This window comes from Leishmania major, chromosome 9 (assembly GCF_000002725.2).
Source record: "Leishmania major strain Friedlin complete genome, chromosome 9".
Lineage (NCBI taxonomy): Eukaryota > Euglenozoa > Kinetoplastea > Trypanosomatida > Trypanosomatidae > Leishmania > Leishmania major.
Window position 1 is genome coordinate 185,630 of NC_007250.2, and position 18,149 is coordinate 203,778.

At 63.7% G+C, this 18,149-nt stretch overlaps 3 protein-coding genes across 3 annotated transcripts; all 3 read left to right on the forward strand.

The window, feature by feature from the left end:
• Nucleotides 1–1,440: 1,440 nt before the first annotated feature.
• Nucleotides 1,441–10,170, forward strand: LMJF_09_0460 (conserved hypothetical protein; the record flags this gene model as incomplete). Its single annotated transcript, XM_001681168.1, has 1 exon — nucleotides 1,441–10,170. One exon carries the CDS (start codon nucleotides 1,441–1,443, stop codon nucleotides 10,168–10,170), a length of 8,730 nt encoding a protein of 2,909 aa, XP_001681220.1.
• Nucleotides 10,171–11,160: 990 nt separating this feature from the next.
• On the forward strand, nucleotides 11,161–13,119 carry LMJF_09_0470 (putative serine/threonine protein phosphatase; the record flags this gene model as incomplete). Its single annotated transcript, XM_001681169.1, has 1 exon — nucleotides 11,161–13,119. The coding sequence occupies one exon, from the start codon at nucleotides 11,161–11,163 to the stop codon at nucleotides 13,117–13,119; it is 1,959 nt and encodes a 652-aa protein (XP_001681221.1).
• Nucleotides 13,120–15,552: 2,433 nt separating this feature from the next.
• LMJF_09_0480 (conserved hypothetical protein) lies at nucleotides 15,553–17,772 on the forward strand (the record flags this gene model as incomplete). Its single annotated transcript, XM_001681170.1, has 1 exon — nucleotides 15,553–17,772. One exon carries the CDS (start codon nucleotides 15,553–15,555, stop codon nucleotides 17,770–17,772), a length of 2,220 nt encoding a protein of 739 aa, XP_001681222.1.
• Between the last annotated feature and the right edge of the window lie 377 nt (nucleotides 17,773–18,149).

Sequence of the window (18,149 nt, forward strand, 5' to 3'; positions counted from 1 at the left end):
GTCTGCTCGATGGGTGGCAGACGGAAAGGGGGTGGGGGGTCGGGCGGAGTTCGATGTCCGACCACAGCAACGCTGCGTGTTTGCCTTCTCCGTGGTGTGCGTGTCTGTGCGTTGTCGGTTTAGTGCTCACCATGGCGCTCTTGTGTTCTCTCACACGCACGCACGCGTGTACACCTCACCCCCCCCCCTTCCTCTCCCTTCACCAACACGCACAGTCGTTTCGACTGAATCGCCATCAAGTGCCCGCAACAACGGATTTGCGTGCTTGCTAAGGCGCAACGATGCACACAGGGGTGTGCGTGCGCGTGTGGCCGTGGGCATACCAAAGTGTATCCCCTCTCCGTTCTCTCCGAAGGGCAGCGCGCATGTGTCACCGTGCCATCGATGCGCGCCTGCCACCTGAGGCGCTCTACTCGGACACCTCGCTCGTCACACACACTCCTCCTTCTCCACCTCCCTCTTCTCCATCCTCATCATGCTTGCGCCTCCCTGTGTCGTGAGCATTATCGTGTGTCACGGCAGCAGCAGCAGCAGCCGTGCCTGTAGCTGAGGAAGCGTGCAACGCAAGGAACGACACACGCGGGCTGAGCAGCTCGACCATTCCTCTTGGTGCGCCTCCTCCGCTGTACCGGCGCATGGAAGAAGCCCCGCTCACACTCGCCGGTCACACCATTGTCGTTCTCTCTCACACGCACACAGACACAACATCCCCCGCACCCGCTAGCCACACCATCACACGCACACGCACACGCACACGCGCACCTCCTGTCTATACTCGTCTCCAGCATTTCTCTTTTCCCTTTTCGTGTCTGCTTCGCTGCAGACCATTGCTTGTTTGTGTAGCCCTCGCCCTCGCTCTCGCACGCGCGCGTCGCTGCATCGCCTCTGCCTCGTGCCCGCTCGCCCTCTTCATTCGTCTTTACGGCGCTTCGCGGCGCTGTTACGACACGGTGCCGTGCACCGGCCCATGCGCACACACCCTCATCCTTCGCCTTCATCATGGCTTCCTATTGGTGGCCGCTAGGTGGCTTGACCGTCCCGGCGGAACCGAAAGGGTCGCCGCCAGCAGGCGCACCTACAGCCGCAGAATCAGGGCCTCCCAAAGACCCATCCGGGCGGACATCAGTGGCGGCGGCGCACAACAGCAATGCCGCCGCAGCGTCCGCCGCCGATGCGCGCCGTCTTGCCCGGGCCGCCTTCCATACAAGCCTCGAGAGCCTCTTGGTGGAGTCGACGAAGCACCGCGGTCTTGCTGTCCTGCGTGACGCCGTCCTGGACACCCGACAGCGCCAGTACGACCCGGCTAGCATTTTCGAGACTCTCTGCATTGCGTGCACATTGTTGGCGGAGCGCAGCTCTGGCAGGACTGCGGTCACGACGCGCAGGCACAGCAGCAACGCAGCACGTCCCACAACCTCAAGCCCTGCCACAAGAGGGAGCATGTCACGCAGCAGTAGCGGCGCTACCCTGTACGCCATGGGCAGCGGCAATGAACCGCCACATGTACCTGTCACCGCTGCCGAGGCAGCAACTCTGCTGACGGCCGGCGCGCATGCCAGCTCCGCGGCGTCTCCGCCGTACCCACTTCACTACCGCCACAACGCGGCATCTCGGGAACTGCTGCTTCAGTCCATCGGCGACATTGGTAAGCTCATTGCTTTGGCGTTGTTGCCTGTCACGCAGCAGGTCGGTCGTCGTGTGGCAGACCTGGTGCGCGCGCTTGCTTTTCAGCCCTCGCCGACACCGTCTGTGCAACCTTCTTCGTTAGGCGTGTCGCTGCCAGCGCGAGCTGCCTTACCGCCCCCTACCTGGACGACAAGCGCATCGGTGGCGCTCTCCAGTACGCCGCAGTCCCATAGCGCCGCCCCACGGGACAAGGATCTCTCCACCGGACTCTTGGATGCCCACTGCGGCGGCGGTGCCGTGCCATCCGCTGCAGCCACAGCAACCGTTTCCGCTGCCAGACCCATGCATCTTGTGCACGACGATCCGGTGCTTGTCCGTCTTCTTCAGATGACTGCGTCGGCCGCGTCGAGATGCCCCCTCGGCAGCAGCGCGCTCGCCGAGCTATACGGTGTACTCTTGCTCTTCTACAGCGGCGTCGCTCCGCAGTCCATGCTGGAGGCGACGTGCGAGGCGACGCTGACGCACCACATCCACGCCGTGCTGACCGCGCTGCATGACAGCGGGGCAGGAGACGACGGCGTCGTCTCAGCCAGCGCGCACGCAAGCGACGACGGTCTAGTGCATCTCAACAGCTCGTCCGTAACGCTGACGGCATCCAGGTTCGCGGCCCAGCTGCAGGGCGTTGCCTTCATCAAGGACGTCTGCCGCCTCATGGTCGGGGCACGCACGCGGTGGCTGCACCTCAGTCCTTATAGCACCAGCACCCCCGCTCCCGGTGGCGCGGCAGGTGGTGAAGGCGCGACCGCGGTCAGTGACCGCAGCCACAGCAACAAGCGAGGTGCGGCGGAGCATCGCAGGGGCAGCACACCATCGTCTATGGCCGGCATCACCGCCAGCGTCACGGCTGCCGCAGCGGATGCTAGTCGGCAACGGGCTCAAGAGCAGCAGCAGCTCTCGTTGAGCATGTCGCTGATGTCGAAGTCGATGCTCGGATCACTGGCGGCCTTGTCACCGGGCATCCAGCATGAGCTGGATGCAATATCAGCAGCAGGCGCAGCGGGAGCTGTATCAGGCGCCTGCGGTCTTGGTGGTGCAGCAGAGCTCTCCTCGCTATCCTCCTTGGCGATGACTGTGCCGACGTGCGCTGCGATGGAGGTGGTGCCGGAGCGACTGCGGCTCTTTCTCATGCGCGCCGTGACGCTGTTCTTCAAGGAGCAGGCCAAGGCTCTGGCAGCCCCAGCGGTGGCGACGGCCGCTGCTGGCGGGGGAGGAGGCACAGATGAAGGTGCGAGCAGAAGCTCAGCTGTCAGATCAGCCGCCGCGGTATCCATGCAGAGCCCGCTGTACGCGCAGTGCCTCAACGACTGCTTCTTCTCTGTCGCACTGTGGGGTCTGCATGAGATGGGCATCGCGGTGTCCATGCAGCCGCCGCCGGCCTTGTTCGTGGAGGTGCAAGAGCAGCAGCAGCGCGATGGGCCCTTTAGCGCGCCACCTTGCTCGCTGGAGGTGTTCATGTGCACACAGCAACTCGTCCTCGTTTCTATCAGCACGCACCTTCACAGCATGACGAACTCGACCCATGTGCTTCTTGAGGCGCATGAGCGGCTGCTGCAGCGGCTCTGCAGGCGCCGCAAGCCTTGTGCAACGTCGTCGTCGCAGTGGCTCGGCAGCAGCGGCGAGGTGTCAGGAGGCTCGCCGATGAGCAGCGACGATGCCGAGCGACTGTCACAGGCGGCGACGGTCGTGCTGTCTCTCTGGCGCAAGACGCTTACGAGTGCTACTCTGTTGTGGGAACTGCTGCAGCTGCGGTCCATGCAAGGTGGCCACCGCGGCGACCACAGCGCTGCCGAAGTCGCAGCAGGCATGTCGGTGGACACCGAAGCATATCATAGCAGCGGCTGGTACTCGAATGAAGAGTGGCGGGCCAGTCCAGCTGTGGAGCGCAACGGCTACAACAGCGACAGCAGCAGCATTGCAGTGCCCTCGCAGCAATGGTCACCGTCGGCACATGGCAGCTCCGCGTGTCGGCAGCGGCCTTCGCGCGACTATCTCACGGGCAGCCAAGACGCGCTTGACGTCAGAAATGACAGCGAGAAGGATCGCGCCAGCACACCGCCCGCTCCGGGACTTGGGAACGCCGCGGCGGTCGGTGAGGAGGGTGGCACTGGCGTGGATGCCACGACGGTGCCGTTGCTGGTCCGCCTCGTGCTGTCCATACTGGCACTGGCGGTGTCCCACATGCAGCTCCATGCTAACAACATCCTGCAGATGAGCGCGGACGACAAGAGCACCGATGGCAAGCGCGGAGGCGGCGACAGCGAGGAGGCAGAGGGCGCGGCGTTTACAGGGCTGCTTCTACAGCCCAGCACTCCCCCACGCTTCCTGTCCGCCGGTGACTCCGGCGATGACATCGAGGGCGAGCCATCTCTGAAGCGCTCACCGCGGCACATCGGGCCGGCAGCCGCGAACGGCGTCGGCGCAGCGGCGGCGGTGCCAATCCCGCTCTGCTTGTGTGTAGCGAATGCATCCACAGTGTACCAGTGCTTCACCGAAGTGCTCAACGGTCTCACCGCCTTCGGCCAGCTCTTTTCGCAGCTGGTGGACGCGCAGCGGATGCCGTCGGTGGCCGCGGCAGACAAGGAGCAGGTGCTGTGCCGGTGTCGCGAGTGCTTCCTGGTGCTGCACCCGCACCTTCTTCACTGCGAGCAGCTCTGCCTGCGCCACCTCCGCTACGAGGAGGACGTGCTGCCGGTGGTGTTGAAAGCGACCGGTTACTGGGTACAGGTCAGCTGTGTCCTGCAGCTGCCTGAGCAGCGCGACGCCCACTTGGCGGCGCTCGTGGACGTGCTGCAAACACAGGACCCGGTGGATGGTCACCTGGTCGCCCTGGCCCCACCAACCGCCTTGGGCATGTCGGACACCGCCTCTCCCACGACGACGATGTTGCTGGAAGCGCTTCTCACGCTCAACGGCGTGTGCGCGGCGGCTGAGCCGATCGTGCCGGGATCCGTCGCCGCCGCTGCGCTCAGCCCCAGCAGCGATCGCGACGCTGCGTCGCCGGGCAACGGGGGTGGTGTGAAGGGGATTCGACAGTATGCCCTCAGCATGTCCAGCTGGGGCGCTGAATGGCTGCGGCGTCGTGGTCTCAAGACCTCCTCCTCGGCCTGCGGCAGCACGGTGTCACCAGCACGTGCGGGCGGCGGCGGAAGCGGGAGCTGGACCGTGTCTCCGGCCCAGTCGCAGATGAACGCCACCCCTGCAGGCGAACGAGGCGGGGTCGGCGCACGGCCTTCGTTAGCCGCACCCCCGCGCATCGGCACGCCGACTCCTATAGCGACAACGTCACGTAGTAAGCAGCAGCAGCCCGCGCCGGCATCTTGGGCGATGCCGCCGGTGCTCACATCGCACGGCTGGCGCTCGCCAGCCGTGCAGCACGCCGTCATCCTTGGTGTGTGTCGCCTCCAGCACAAGCTCTTTATCATGAAGACGCTTCACGTCATCGCCAATGCCCTCGGGGCACAGCTGAAGAGCGGGTGGACTTTGCTCGCGCGCGGCCTCGCTGTGACGGAGCCTCTGCTGCACATGCTCAAGCGGCTGCTGTCGTGGATCGAGGAGTCCGCTGAGGAGCAGGAGCAGCAAGAGCAGCTACTCAGTGACGCCCTGCACCTGCGTGACGCGCTGCGTTCCCTCTGCGTCCACAACGCCTGCCAGCTACCCTACTCTCAGTTTGAAATCTTCTTCGCAGAGCTCGTGAGCGCAGCTTTGGCCTTAGGGGCAGCAACGCCGTCGCAACAGCAAGACGGAGCGGCACTAGCCTCCAATCACTGGGGCTACGGGGATCTGCACGCGGCGGCGTGCGCCGCCGCTTCCGACCGGCTGCCTCGCCACCACCCACAGGGGTGCGGCGGGCAGTGGGTGCTCACGTCGGAATGCCTGAGCGTGTCACTATTAGCCATGCTGCCCTTCATAGAGCTGCGCTACACCGACGCGACGGACGGCGTAGCAACTGGAAAAGCAGGGGACGGCAGCAGTGGGGGCAACCAGCCCGGCGCTCAAGCGGTGCAGCTGCAGCACCAGCGCACCGGTGCTCTTGCTCGGGCGCTGTATCTGTGGGAGCTGGAGACGACGGTGTGCCGCTACGTAACGGACCACCAGCACGTGGAGGAATGGGGGAGGACACTGCTGACAACGATGAAGATGCACAAGCGAGCACTGCTGGCGACCACGGCATCGAGTTCCGTCGAAGCAGCCGCAACCGACCCAGATACGCCACTGGGAACTGGGAGCCTCTCGCAGGAGGAGACCCGCACGATCGAGCTGGTGCTCTTCACAGTCGTCGGCCACGTTTCTACGGTAGCTGTGCAGATGTGTCGATCATCGCGGCGTCGGGTTGCGGCGGTGACGAGTGCCGGAGGTGAAGGTGGCAGCCCGCTGAATGACACTGGCAACGCAGCGCCGTCCCCCTCGTATCAAGCCGTGCAGAGCGCCGCCCTCGTGCTCACATCTGGCCCCTTCGCCGCTGTGCCGCTCACGCAAGTTGCGAACGCCCTCTTCGCCGCCAGCGCCGCCTCTGGGTCTTCTCTGGGTACGAGTGGCGCGAGGGACACCTTCGCTGGGGTCGGCAGCGGCGGTCGGCTGCCTCTCTTGCCGTTTGTGCAGGCGGATGCCGCGCAGAGCATCGCACGGCTGCACGCTGCCGTGCATCGGTCCTCGCAGGCGATCGCCCTTCACACCGCCGCCGACGACAACCGCAGCAGCGTCGCCACCGCTCCGCCGATGACCACCGCGTCTGTCCACCTTGGCCCGCTAGAGCAACTCCTGGCGAGCCCTTTCGCCCTACTCGACCGGGTCTATGGCGAATGGCAGCTGCAGTATGCTGGCTCACCGAGCAGAGGCGGTGGACAAGGCGGACGATCAACAGCAGCCAACGCGGCGGAGCAGCATGAGCTGGAGGGTCGCATGTCGCCGACCCCACTTAACCCGAACGATTCTCGGGAACTGCCGCAGAGGGGGGAGAGGTCCACTAGCTCGGAAGCACTAGATGCATCTGCGGCGTTCTCTGTCGTCGCCGGCGCAGTCCCGCAACTGCTGGCCAACGCCGCCGCCGCCGTGCTGATGGACGTTGTGAAGATTGTGCAGTCCTACGGCGAAGCAATCGATGGCGCCGCCTGGGAAGCTATCTTGTCCTTGCTGCAGCGAACCGCCGTGGCGGCCAGGGAGCATGACAATGCTCTGGCAGGCATGAGTGTCGGTGCCGCTGGTGGGAGCGGCAGTCATACACAAGGCAGTGTCAGCATTGACAGCATCTGTGGGCGCAGCGCTAGCAGCACCAACCTCCTCGGTAAGCCGGGTATCAAGGCGCCCACCAGCGCTGCCGGTGCCACCGTGTCTAGCAGCCAAGCCGTCGAGTCCCTCAACACCGCCTTTCGCGCGCTGGAGAGCATTCAGCACAACCACATTCCGCGCCTGAATGCGGATGGTCTGCACCGTCTCATCGTGTGTGTCGGCACCTTCACAGTGCACCGCGTCGACGGAGGGGCAGCCGGTGAGCGCAAGCTGCACACGAATCTGAGCGCTGTGCAGCTGCTGTGGTCTATCGCGGACTACCTCGCTGCCTTTGGCAGCGGGGCAGTCGAAGAAATCGAGCGCGGTGGCGCCGACAATAACGCCAACGGAGGTGGCAGCGGCATCGTGAACGCCACGGCCGCCGGATGTGCAGGTGCGGCTGCTGGGGGAATGCCAGGATCCCCGACGCGATGTTCCGATGATGCTTGGGTTGCACAGCAGCAGCAGCACGACCGCCTCTGGTGCTCGCTCCTCTGGCAGCTACGTAACGGCTGCCTCGATGATCGACAGGAGGTGCGCCAATCCGCGCTGCAGACGTTCTTCGCACTCGTGCAGACGTACGGTTGGAGGTTCTCCGCGGCGTGCTGGCGATGCGTACTACAGGATGTATTGCTGCCGCTCATGGAAATTGTTGCAGTGGCGACAGGGCTGTGCGCGACCCCTCCGCCATCGCCGCCTGAGGTGGGAGAAGACGACGCCACAGCCGTGACCGGTGCGGCGGGGGAGAGAGGGGCGCAGGACGTGACAAGGCAGCGGCTGCTCCGCAGCTTCATGGATCACCCGCCTCAGCTAGAGGAGGTGCGCGTTGCTGTGTTCAATGCGGGGAGCCGCTTGTTTGTCACCCACTACGCGCACATGCAGGTGGCCGCCACCGCGCTGTCGTCGCCCTCGTCGGCGCGATCGCCGCGTCCTCGGCTGCCCATCGCTGAGGAGGACAAGGACGATGCCACGCAGGTGCTGGAGCGCTTCCTGCGCCTGTGTGGCGACGTCTGCGTGGTGCTGCGGGGCACATCCGGCGAACAGGCCGCCGTGGCTGCCGTGCACGCTCTCCACGGGTTGCTCGTCGAGATGCCAGGGAAAGGGCTGCACGCGCACGGGGTACACCTCGCCTGGAGTGCTCTTGAGCGTCTGATCCTGCGCGGCGACGGCGGCGATGACTGCGCTGACAGACCACTTGCGGGTCTGAGAGAAGGCACAGCGCCAGACCCCGACGCCCAGAGACGAGCAAAACAGCGCACCAACGCGGTGGTAGCGGCCACGGTAGCCGCGGTCTGCGACAGCTTCCGCCTCCAGCGCCTCGCGGCGGCGGTGCCGGACGCTGCGGTCGGCTCCGTCACCGCCACGTCACCAAACGCAGTGGAGCGCAGTCACAACGCGACGGGTTTCAGCTCGTGCTTCAGCGGCTGGGGCGGCGGCGGCGGCGGCATAGCTGCCACAGTTGCAGGGTCAGCGTCATGTGCAGAGCTGCGGCACAGCGATCCCTCTTCTCCTGCCCCGTACTTTACTCGTCTTCTCTTTCTCTTGCAGGCTGTCACCTGCTGCCCGGCTGTTGTGAACTCGTACTACTTCCCGAGCAAGGCGCAGGCCACCCTGCTCGAGGGTGTGGCCGCGGTGTGGCCGACGCTGTCGAGTCGCGAGGCGCGGACGATATGGTGCGAGGTGCTCCTGCCAGCCTTTCCGTCAGCGGCGCGGCTGCAGAGCTTTGTTGTGCAGGACTTGCACGAGTCGGTCTCCATCACAGTGGTGGGCGACGCCGCCACCAATGCAGCAGCGACGGCAGCGGCGAGCACGCTGATCCCACTCAAGTCGGTAATGCCTCCCGGGTCGCACCCGGGGTATCTCAGCGCCGTCATGGAGACGATGCGCGGCTTGATGCTGCGTCACATGGGCGCGGATGCTGTCGGTGCGACCGCCGCGAGGCGCAGAGGGCCCGACGGACTGCCGCCGGATCCTGCCTCAGCCAACACGTCCGCTGCTGCGACTGAGGCGCCAGCGAAGACAACTGACGAGGATCGCGCGCGACTAGCGTTTATGGCCCCCAGCACCGTGCAAGTCAGCGGCACGCTGTTGCTGCTGCACCTCGCCCCTGCGGCGGTTCTAGAAGTGCCGCCGCGATCGGGAAGCGTGTCCTTCAACCCTCCAGCGCTCTTCCTACAAGAATGTGTCGACGTGTTGCAGTACACGTTGTGGGAGCCGGTGCTGGCGCGCACCCGGACGCCGCCACCCTCCCTGCCCTTTCCCTGCCCTGAGGCGAGCAATGACTCGCCCTCTTCCGCGGCGGCTGTACAGTGCCGCCGGGATGGTGTCGCCGCGCTCTGTCGCGTGTTTGAGCTGCTTCTCACCACCACCTCCACGGTGGTGCGGCACCTGCATGCGACTCCACCGAGCGGAGCGGCAGCGACAAGCGGGACCGCCGCGGTTCCAACGACAACGATAACGCCGCCGCATGTCACAGCGGCGTTGCAGTTGCTCGACTTGCTCGTGGACACCCTCGGTGAGGTGGTTCACTTTGTGGTGGAGCTGTATGAGGATGTGGTATGCGCAACGACAGCCATCACGGCATTGACGATCGCATCGACTGCAGAGTGCACGGCGCTGGATCGGGTGGCACGGCGGAGTTTGTCGCTGTTGCAGCGCTGGGCAGGCGCCGTCAGTGGCACACCGTCAGCGCGCTTAGCACCTCCGTCGTGTGCCGCGACGCCGCACCACCATCAACACACTCGCAGCGGCAGTGATGGCAGTTGCATCATGTCTCCCAGTGCGCAGGGCACCGTCGCCCGCCACGATGTGTGTGCACAGTCCCATCCTGCCGCCCACGCCACCGCATCAACAACGACTTCGCGCAGCAAGCTGCAGGATGTAGTGCGAGCCTTCATGGAATCCCGCACCAAAGCGATCATGGCACAGTTTGTGGGCAACCCCGACGACGCCAGTGCCGCCGCGCTACTCGTCGGCACGCTTCGGGACATGCTGCACGTTGCGCAGAGCAGCGCACGAGGAGACCCGCGCGCCGGCAGCGATACGGCGGCGCACAATCTGAGCACCATTATGCCGGACCTGCTGCGCCTCGTCGCATGTAGCAGCCGTGAGCCGCACCGATCCGCTGCGGCGATCTCGAGAGAGCAGGAGATGCGCGAGATTCTGGCGAATCTGCTGACGCTGGCTATGGACGAACAGCACAAGCAGCCCGCCTGCTAAACCGGATCACGCGGCCGGAGTGGTCGTCCTGCAGACGACTACCGGCTCCACTCTGATACAGAGAATCAAGATGAGGGCACGTCTATCAGTCGACTGCTTGGCGAACCGCGCACCGTCCTGGGCACTCTTCCTTTCTCACTCTGTTTGTCCTGCCTGCGCATACTTCCACTCCAGGCTCGGGCACACACGTACGCGCGCAGGTGGGACGCCCGGCATTCGTGCGTCAGCTGAGCGTCGCACAAGCAGGCGAAAGAAAAACGCCGCGCGTCGCTCCCGCGCGTCACTCCTCCTCGCCACACATACACACACACAGACACATACACACACACTCGCTCGCTCGCGTGTGTGTGTGTGTGTGCGCGCGCGCATCTATATCGCTGCCTTCTCCTTGCGCCTTTCTCCCATCATCATCACCACGACCTCCCCCACCCCAGCCCTCCGCCGTCTGTGTCGTGTTCACTCCTTCCATTCATCATCTTCGCTTGAGCCCACGTGACGCACGAGTCAGCACACACACACACACACACACACACACACGTACATATATATATATATACATACACGCATACCCATGCCCATACCCATCTACCTATAGGTATGTATATACAGACATATGTGTAGAGAGCGAGAGATCCCGTTGTCCCGTGACACCGCAGAGCACACACGAGAAGGAACAGAAGGCGCCTCCCCCTCCCCTCCTTTGTTATTATTGAAAAGGGGGGAGGGTGCCGGTGGAACGCACACACGCGCGCCTTGCAGAAACGAGCGCAGAGCTGGACCGAATAGAAAAACGTACACAAAAACAAAGTAAATAAACGATAATAAAACGGGGAAAGCCAGCGCCGGGGCAATTCTTGAAGGAGGGGAGGGTTGTGGGTGTGTGCGCGTTGACAGCACCGCGATCATACGCGCACACAGAGCAGACGCGCACGCTGTTGGATCTCCCCCTCCTCCTCTGTCGCCGCGTGTTGGGTGATTTGTGCCGCGACCATGTCCAGCGACTTGATGGAGCTCTCCCGCGAGGAGCTCATCAGCCGCGTGCTCGACCTCCAGTCCGAGAACAACGCACTGAGCCGGCAACTGCGCAGCATGGCGAACAGACGCGGCAACGCTTCATCGCCCACGCGCGCCGATCCCCGTAGTAGAACCACCAGCGGTGGCATCGGCGCGACGCACAGCGATCCCTCCGCGTTCACCGCCACCAACCCGGTCTCCGTGCAACGTAACGGCAGCCTCTCCACAGCCTCTGAGGTCCCCATGTCAGCAGCGGCGGATCGGCTGAGCGGGTGCGCGAGTGGGCCGCCGTCGGCGCCGAGCTTCGAGATATCCATGTCAGTGATCGTCATCGAGAACGGCGCCGCGCTCTCGGTGCCGCTCTCCTCGGTGCTCGACAAGACGTACGGCCGCCACGATCTGCGCGACGCCGACACGCCTGTGGTCTCGTCCAAGTACCTGCGAGATACCAACTCGTTGCGGACGCAGCGCTTCTCCATCGGCAGCGTCAGTGCCGCCGGTGGCGCTGCGGCGGATGCGTCTCCCAGCATGAACCTAGACGAGGAATTTTCGGACAGCCTCAGCCCGGGGCGGCCGAGCTCTGCTCTCGGACGCGGCAGTGCGCTTGTGCGTGGAAACGTCTCCAACGCCGGCGGCACTGTTAACGACACGGACGATGAGCCGTGCCCGAAGGACCCTCGCGCCGGCTCAGCCGGTGGCGCCGCCGCCGCCTCCAGCCTCGCGCAGCGCGCTGGAGTGACGCACCTGAATCTTCGCCGAGACGTCCTCTTCGCGCGTGACCTTTCACTGGACGCCGACGCCATCATCACTCATCAGACGCTACGGCTTTTCAACCAGCAATTCGCGCGGGGCGCGAACATGTTGTCGCCCATGTCCTCATACGGCAACGCGGTGTACCACTACATCGTAAAGACTTTCGCGGTGCGCAACGGCTGCGAGCACTCGCCAGACGATGTAGAGGGCTTCGGCCGCACGCTTATGAACCTCTGCGAGGAGGTCAAGCACATACTACTAGATGAACCGCGGCACGGGTCCGTCACGTCGCCGTGCTACGTCTTTGGCGACCTGCACGGCAACTTCCGCGACCTCTTCTACTTCATGGACAACCTCATTAGCTTCCAGGACCTGCGCTACACCCCGCATCGCTTCGTCTTCCTCGGTGACTACGTTGACCGTGGCGAGTTCAGCGTTGAAGTGGTAGCCTACCTGTTCTCGATGAAGGTGCTCGCCCCGCACAAGGTGCTGCTGTTGCGCGGCAACCACGAAGACACCCTCGTGAGCGGCGACATATCCGGCTACGGCAACACGAGTTTCCGTGCCCAGTGCCACAGCACCTTCGGCGCCGCCCTCGGTGAGGAATTGTGGCACCGCGCGAGTGCGGTCTTTGCCCATCTGCCGCTGACGGCGAACATCGACGGCAAGATCTACTGCACGCACGGCGGCATTCCGCGCTACAGCGGCGGTGTCGACGACCGGCTCGACATTTTGAACAGCGTCGACTTCCCGGTGATGGAGTCGTTCTTCCAGGTGCCGGAGAGCGAAACACCGCAGCACCGCATGTACCGCCAGATCGGGATGGATACTTGCTGGGCCGACCCGGCCGAGAACGAGAGTGAGCTCGATAGGTTCGGATTCGGCTCGAACCCGCGCGGCACCGGCGTCATCCTGTTCGGCTCCAAGGCGGTGGACGACTTCCTCGACCACTTCCACTTTGAGTACATCTTTCGCGCGCATCAAGAGAAGTCCGATGGACTGAAGCTGAGTAAGAGCGCCCGCGTCTTCACGATCTTTAGCACGAGCGCCTACGTGGGCCACCAGAATGGTGCTGGTGTGGTGCTCGTCGCAGAGGGAAAGATCCGCCTCATTGTGAAGACGGCAGACACGTACGAGGAGGAAGACTACGCAGCGGAAGTGGAAGATGTCCATCAGCGCTAAGCCCTGTGTGTGTGTGTGTGTGTGTGTGTGTGTCGGTCTCGGTGTCGGTGTCGGTATGCATCTCGACTGTCTTGTCTTATTTCCTACTTCTCTTCGTCCGTCGCATTACTCCCCTCCCCTCCCCCTCTTCCTTCCACGCACTGCTGTACATCTCGTCTGGCGGTCTGTCGGTGTGGGCGTGGGCGTGGGCGTGTGACACGTTGCGGCCGCCCGTTGCGCCGCTACCACCCTCACCCATCTGCGCTTCTCCCCTCCAACTCCCTTCTGCGGTCTCCCGGCCCCCACCACCGTGCACATGCACACACAAGACGCCCTCGCGCAGCATGTGGCTCAGTGATCTTCCACTTTCTCGACTGCGCGGTAGTGTACGTGTGTTTATGTATGTAAAAGTGTGCGTGCATGTGTGCAAGTGTATAGACGTGCTCCTGGGATCCTCGCATGCGAGCGTCATCTCCGCTCCGACCCGACCCGCCCTTTCCGGTTGGTCGGTGCTTTTCGTTTCTTTATAGGTTTCGCTCTCTGCACACCCCTCACTCACACGCGCCAGATGGAGGTGCCCAACCATGCTGCTCGCTCACCTCCTTCACTTTCTCTCCCGTGTTGCGGTGTTCGTCTGACCGTGTGCTGGTGCTTGGGCGTGAGGTTCTGTCTTGTACCGGGTTCTTGGCGGAAAAGAACATGAGAGTGGTGGGCCGGAGCCTCTCCGAGAATGAGTGATAGTGGGGGTACCGGCGCACGTTCTCCAGGCCGCACTTGCAGAGCCATCCTCTCCGTCTGAAGAAGGCAACGAACTCGAATCACTAACGCGTATACGCAGCATAACTCGGCAAGTGGACGTCGCTCAAGCCAACGGATCATCTTACTCTGACCTTTTTCCGTCACTGTGTCTATGCATGCGGCCATAGCAACTCCGCTGGTGGTGTGCTGCTGTTTCCGTTGCCACCACTGCGGCACACAAGCACACAGCCATAGTGTCGCCGCCTGCTTTGTGAGGTTCATGCCGTCGCACTGCAACCCCTCCGTCCACACACACACGCACACGCACGCACGCATACGCCCCTGCCCCTCAGCCCCCTCCTCCCCACCCCTAATCCCTTTCGGGGGAGAGACCTGATGTTCTTCTCCTGCCCAACTCGTCCGTTACCCTGCCATCGAACAGGAGCGTAACCGTCACTCGACCCCCCCCCTCCCCCCCCCCACACACACCAGGCCTGCCACGGCACAAGGCACCAACTCAGTGACCTGAGCGCGCCCTCTGCTTCAACCCATGCCCCCACCCCCCGCCTCGCAGGCCACCTCACAGCCGCTCCCATGACGTCGTGGGCACCTAACCGTGCCACCACCAGAGGGGAGGCTCGGCACTGGCAGGGGATAGGGTGTGGGTGTCTGGCCTCCTCCTCCTCCTCCTCCCTCCCCCCCCCAGACAGAGGGTGGGGGTGCGCTGGGCCATGAGGTACCACGCACGGAGGCGTCCCCTCGTCATCGGGGAGAGTAATTTCAGTCGAGACTGCAGAAGGATATGCAAGGTGGTGTATCTGCATGGTGTCGAAGCAGTCGGCAGACGAGTGTGCGGCTGCCGCTGCGGCGGACGATCCTCCGCCCCCGCACGCTCAGTGGAGGACCCCCTCCAATGCTCTTCCCTCCCCCTCTCCCTCTGTGCTCCTCTTTCGCTACTCTTCTGCTTTCCGGGTGTCAGGTCAGCCAGCACTCACGCCTAGGTACACAGCTGCTTCGGGTGGTATCGTGGGAGGTGTTTGTGTTGCGCCACGGCGACACAGAGGCAGAGGTGCGGACACCACACACACTCCACCCCACCCTCACTCACGCAAGCACGCACGTTCGTCAGGAGTCTTGGCTCTACCCCTCCCTCGCTTCATCCCTCGCGCTGGCGCAGGAACGGAAGCGTCTAGACACACGCACGCGCACAACGACGAGGTCTGGCTTTGGGCGGCCATCAATTTTGTCTCGGGAGGGGGGAGGGCAGTTTGTTCAAACACGACGGCGCAGCCGCCACTCACTCACCACCGACACCACCCTTCCCTTACTCGCTCCGCAGCTCTCCTGCGTTCAACCCTCTTCTCTCCCTCCACACCACGATCACTTCACATGCCGGTATCCGTCGCGCAGTGGTACGTCTCCTGCTGCCTGCGTTCCACCTCTCCTGTGTGTGGACATTACAACGCCGTGTCGACGTGCGTGACCGCTGTTCGGTCGCATTATCTTCCTCCCTTTCTGCGCTGGAGGGTGCGCGCTTGATCGCCTTGCCTTCTCTTCGTGTGCGTGTGCGTGAGCCGCCGAGATCGAAAAACGTTTTTGGTCGAGGGGGCGGGCGGGGCGGAGGTCTGTGTGCAGGACGGGACAGACACTGACGGCGCTCATCATCCTCTCCGCTCTCTTCCTTGACACCACCGTCGGCGTCTCTGTTTGTTGAGGATGCTGCGCGGTGTCTCGTTGGCGCCGCAGCAGCGGGCGGTAAAGGACCCGCAAGACTTCCCCAGCGAGCTGAAGAACTCTCTCCTCGGTGTGCCACCCTTCCCTGCTCCTACGGGCTACGGGTCGGTCGGCGGCAGCGGCGCCAACTCGGCGCCGGTATCGTCGCCGCTTCTGTCACGTGAGGCGTTGCAAGTGCAGAACCTCTTTTCGAGAGAGCCTTCCCCGTCCTCGCTCATGTCGCGGGTGTTTCGCTCGGCGAAGCCCCGCTACAGCACCGGGCTCACGGGGCAGGTGCCGGTCTTCGACTACAACGGCAACCTCACGACGCGCCAGGTCGGCGTCCACACCTTTCGCTTTCGCAGCCTGTCCCTCTTCTACTTTCTTCGCTCGCAGCCGTGGACGGTGCTAATCACGTACTCCGTCATCCTCTACCTCATTATTGTGCTGCTCATCACAGCCGCCTACTACGCGTGGGGGGTGGCGTGCGGGGCGGCAATGAACGTGGTGTCTGCCATCTACTTCACGGTCGTGAGTCTAGCGGCGAACGGCGGGTACATGGGCGAAGACGGGGACACGATGACTGACGCCACTCACATGTGCTACCGCGGTCGCACCGCAATCGTGATGGTGTGCTCGTACGTGAACATCCTGTTTGTCGGCCTCGTCGCAGCCCTCGTGGTCAGCAAGGCTGAGTACACGGGCAAGCTCGGCCACCGCGTCGTCTTCAGCGACTTCTGTACGCTGACAACCGTCCCGGGCCGGGTGGATCGGTGGCGGCTGGTGTTTCGAGTCGCCAACGTAGACAACCACATTCCACTGGCTCGCGGCAAGCTGCGCCTGTTCTGCGTTACGGCAGAGCCCCTCAAAGAGTACCACATACAGCAGCAGCAGCAGCAGCAGCTTCAGGCGCTCCGGCACTCGCGTCCCGTGAAGAAACTCGCGGAATCGACGTGGAGCGGCATTCATCCGCTCCTGCCAGGGGTGGAGTACGACGGAGGTGGCGGCGGGCGGCAGCCGCAGCGGACAGCGCCGCCGCCGGCGGAGGCAGATGCGAAATGTCACACTGCAAAGGCAACGAAACGACATGCGAAGGCGCATCGTCGTCTACACAGCACGCTGGCCCCGCCGGCGCCACACGACTCCGCTGAGAGCAGCAGCAGAGAGGATAGAAGCGGGTTGACCCGGGCGCAGCGGAATCGACAGCTGCACAAGAGCGGCAGTGGTGGCCATACAGACGAGGCGGACAGACCAGGGCGCCATCGCGGGCAGCGCAGCGAAGGCTCTCTCAGTCCCCAGAAACGCCACAGCATGCCGTCCGCAGAAAGCGGGGGACACTGGGGCACCTCAAGCGGCCCCAGCAGGTGGGCGTCGACTGCGTCGTCTGGCTCTGACGATTCCACGCTGAGCACCTCCGTTGCTTCATCCCGCTTCCTGTCGGCCTCGTCGGCTGCGAAAGCCACCTCCTCCACGCGCGCAGGACGCAAGGCGGTCGGCAGAGAGAAGGCACCGTCGCCGAAGTCGAAAAGCAGCGCAGCGGTGGACAACGTGGACGTGGACAAAGCGAACTCGTCCGTGAGCAGCCAGGAGGGCAGCTGCCTCTACGCAGCCTCCCCATTGACGGAGGTGGGAAAGGAGCCCAGCGTCGCCTTTGCCGGCAAGCGGTCTCTGCTCCCCACTGGCATTCCTGAGCCTGCTGTCTCGGTCCCCATTCTAAGCCACTTTCCCAACGTGGATGCCGGCAAAACGATGGAGCGGGTGCATCTGTGCGTTCATGAGATGCGCTGGACCTGCGCCGGGGAGACTTACCTCGACCGCGGTGAACGCGGGCAGCTTTCCCTGTGGTATCCGGCCGACATCATTCACATCATCGACGAGCGCAGTCCGCTGCGCCCCTTCTTGGAGCTGCCACACGTCGCGGCGTCGCTCGGTAGCGGCGGTGCCGCTGCCAACGCGCTGTCCGGATTCCCGTCTCGCGCTGACCTGGTCCGGCAACACTTCCAGATCGTGGCTGTCTTTGACGCGACCGAGATGGAGACCGGCTCGACCATTACAGCGAAGCGCACCTACGCCAATGAGGACATTGTAGCCCACTACAAGTTCTCTGACCGCCTGGTGCACGTGCACCCGGAGAGCAGCGAGGTGTTGCTGGACTTCCACTACTTCAACGCCTTGCTGCCGATGAACCTCGTCGAGCCCTCCACGACGGAGTCGGACATGTAAGGAAAGGCAACACGGCCTTTTAGCTGCTGGCAGAGTAATGGAAACAGAGAATGACGAGATGCCATGCACGGACACAAGCGCGGGGGTGCATGTGTGTGCGTGTGCATGTGTGTGCGTGTGTGTTTGTGTGTGCTGCAGTGGCGTTGAGGGTACGTGATCACCTCCGCCTTTGGTCTTCTCTTCAGTCGCCTCGTGATGAGTGTTGGCGGTCGTGAATTCCGCCACACGGGCACACACACGTACACACACACGTACACACACACACACGTACACACACACAGGTATGCCAATGCAAGTGACAAGAAGAGAGGAAGCTATCGATGAAAGCGCAACGGCGAAGGCAAACTATAGCCGCCGAAGCTCGTGGCGGACCCGTT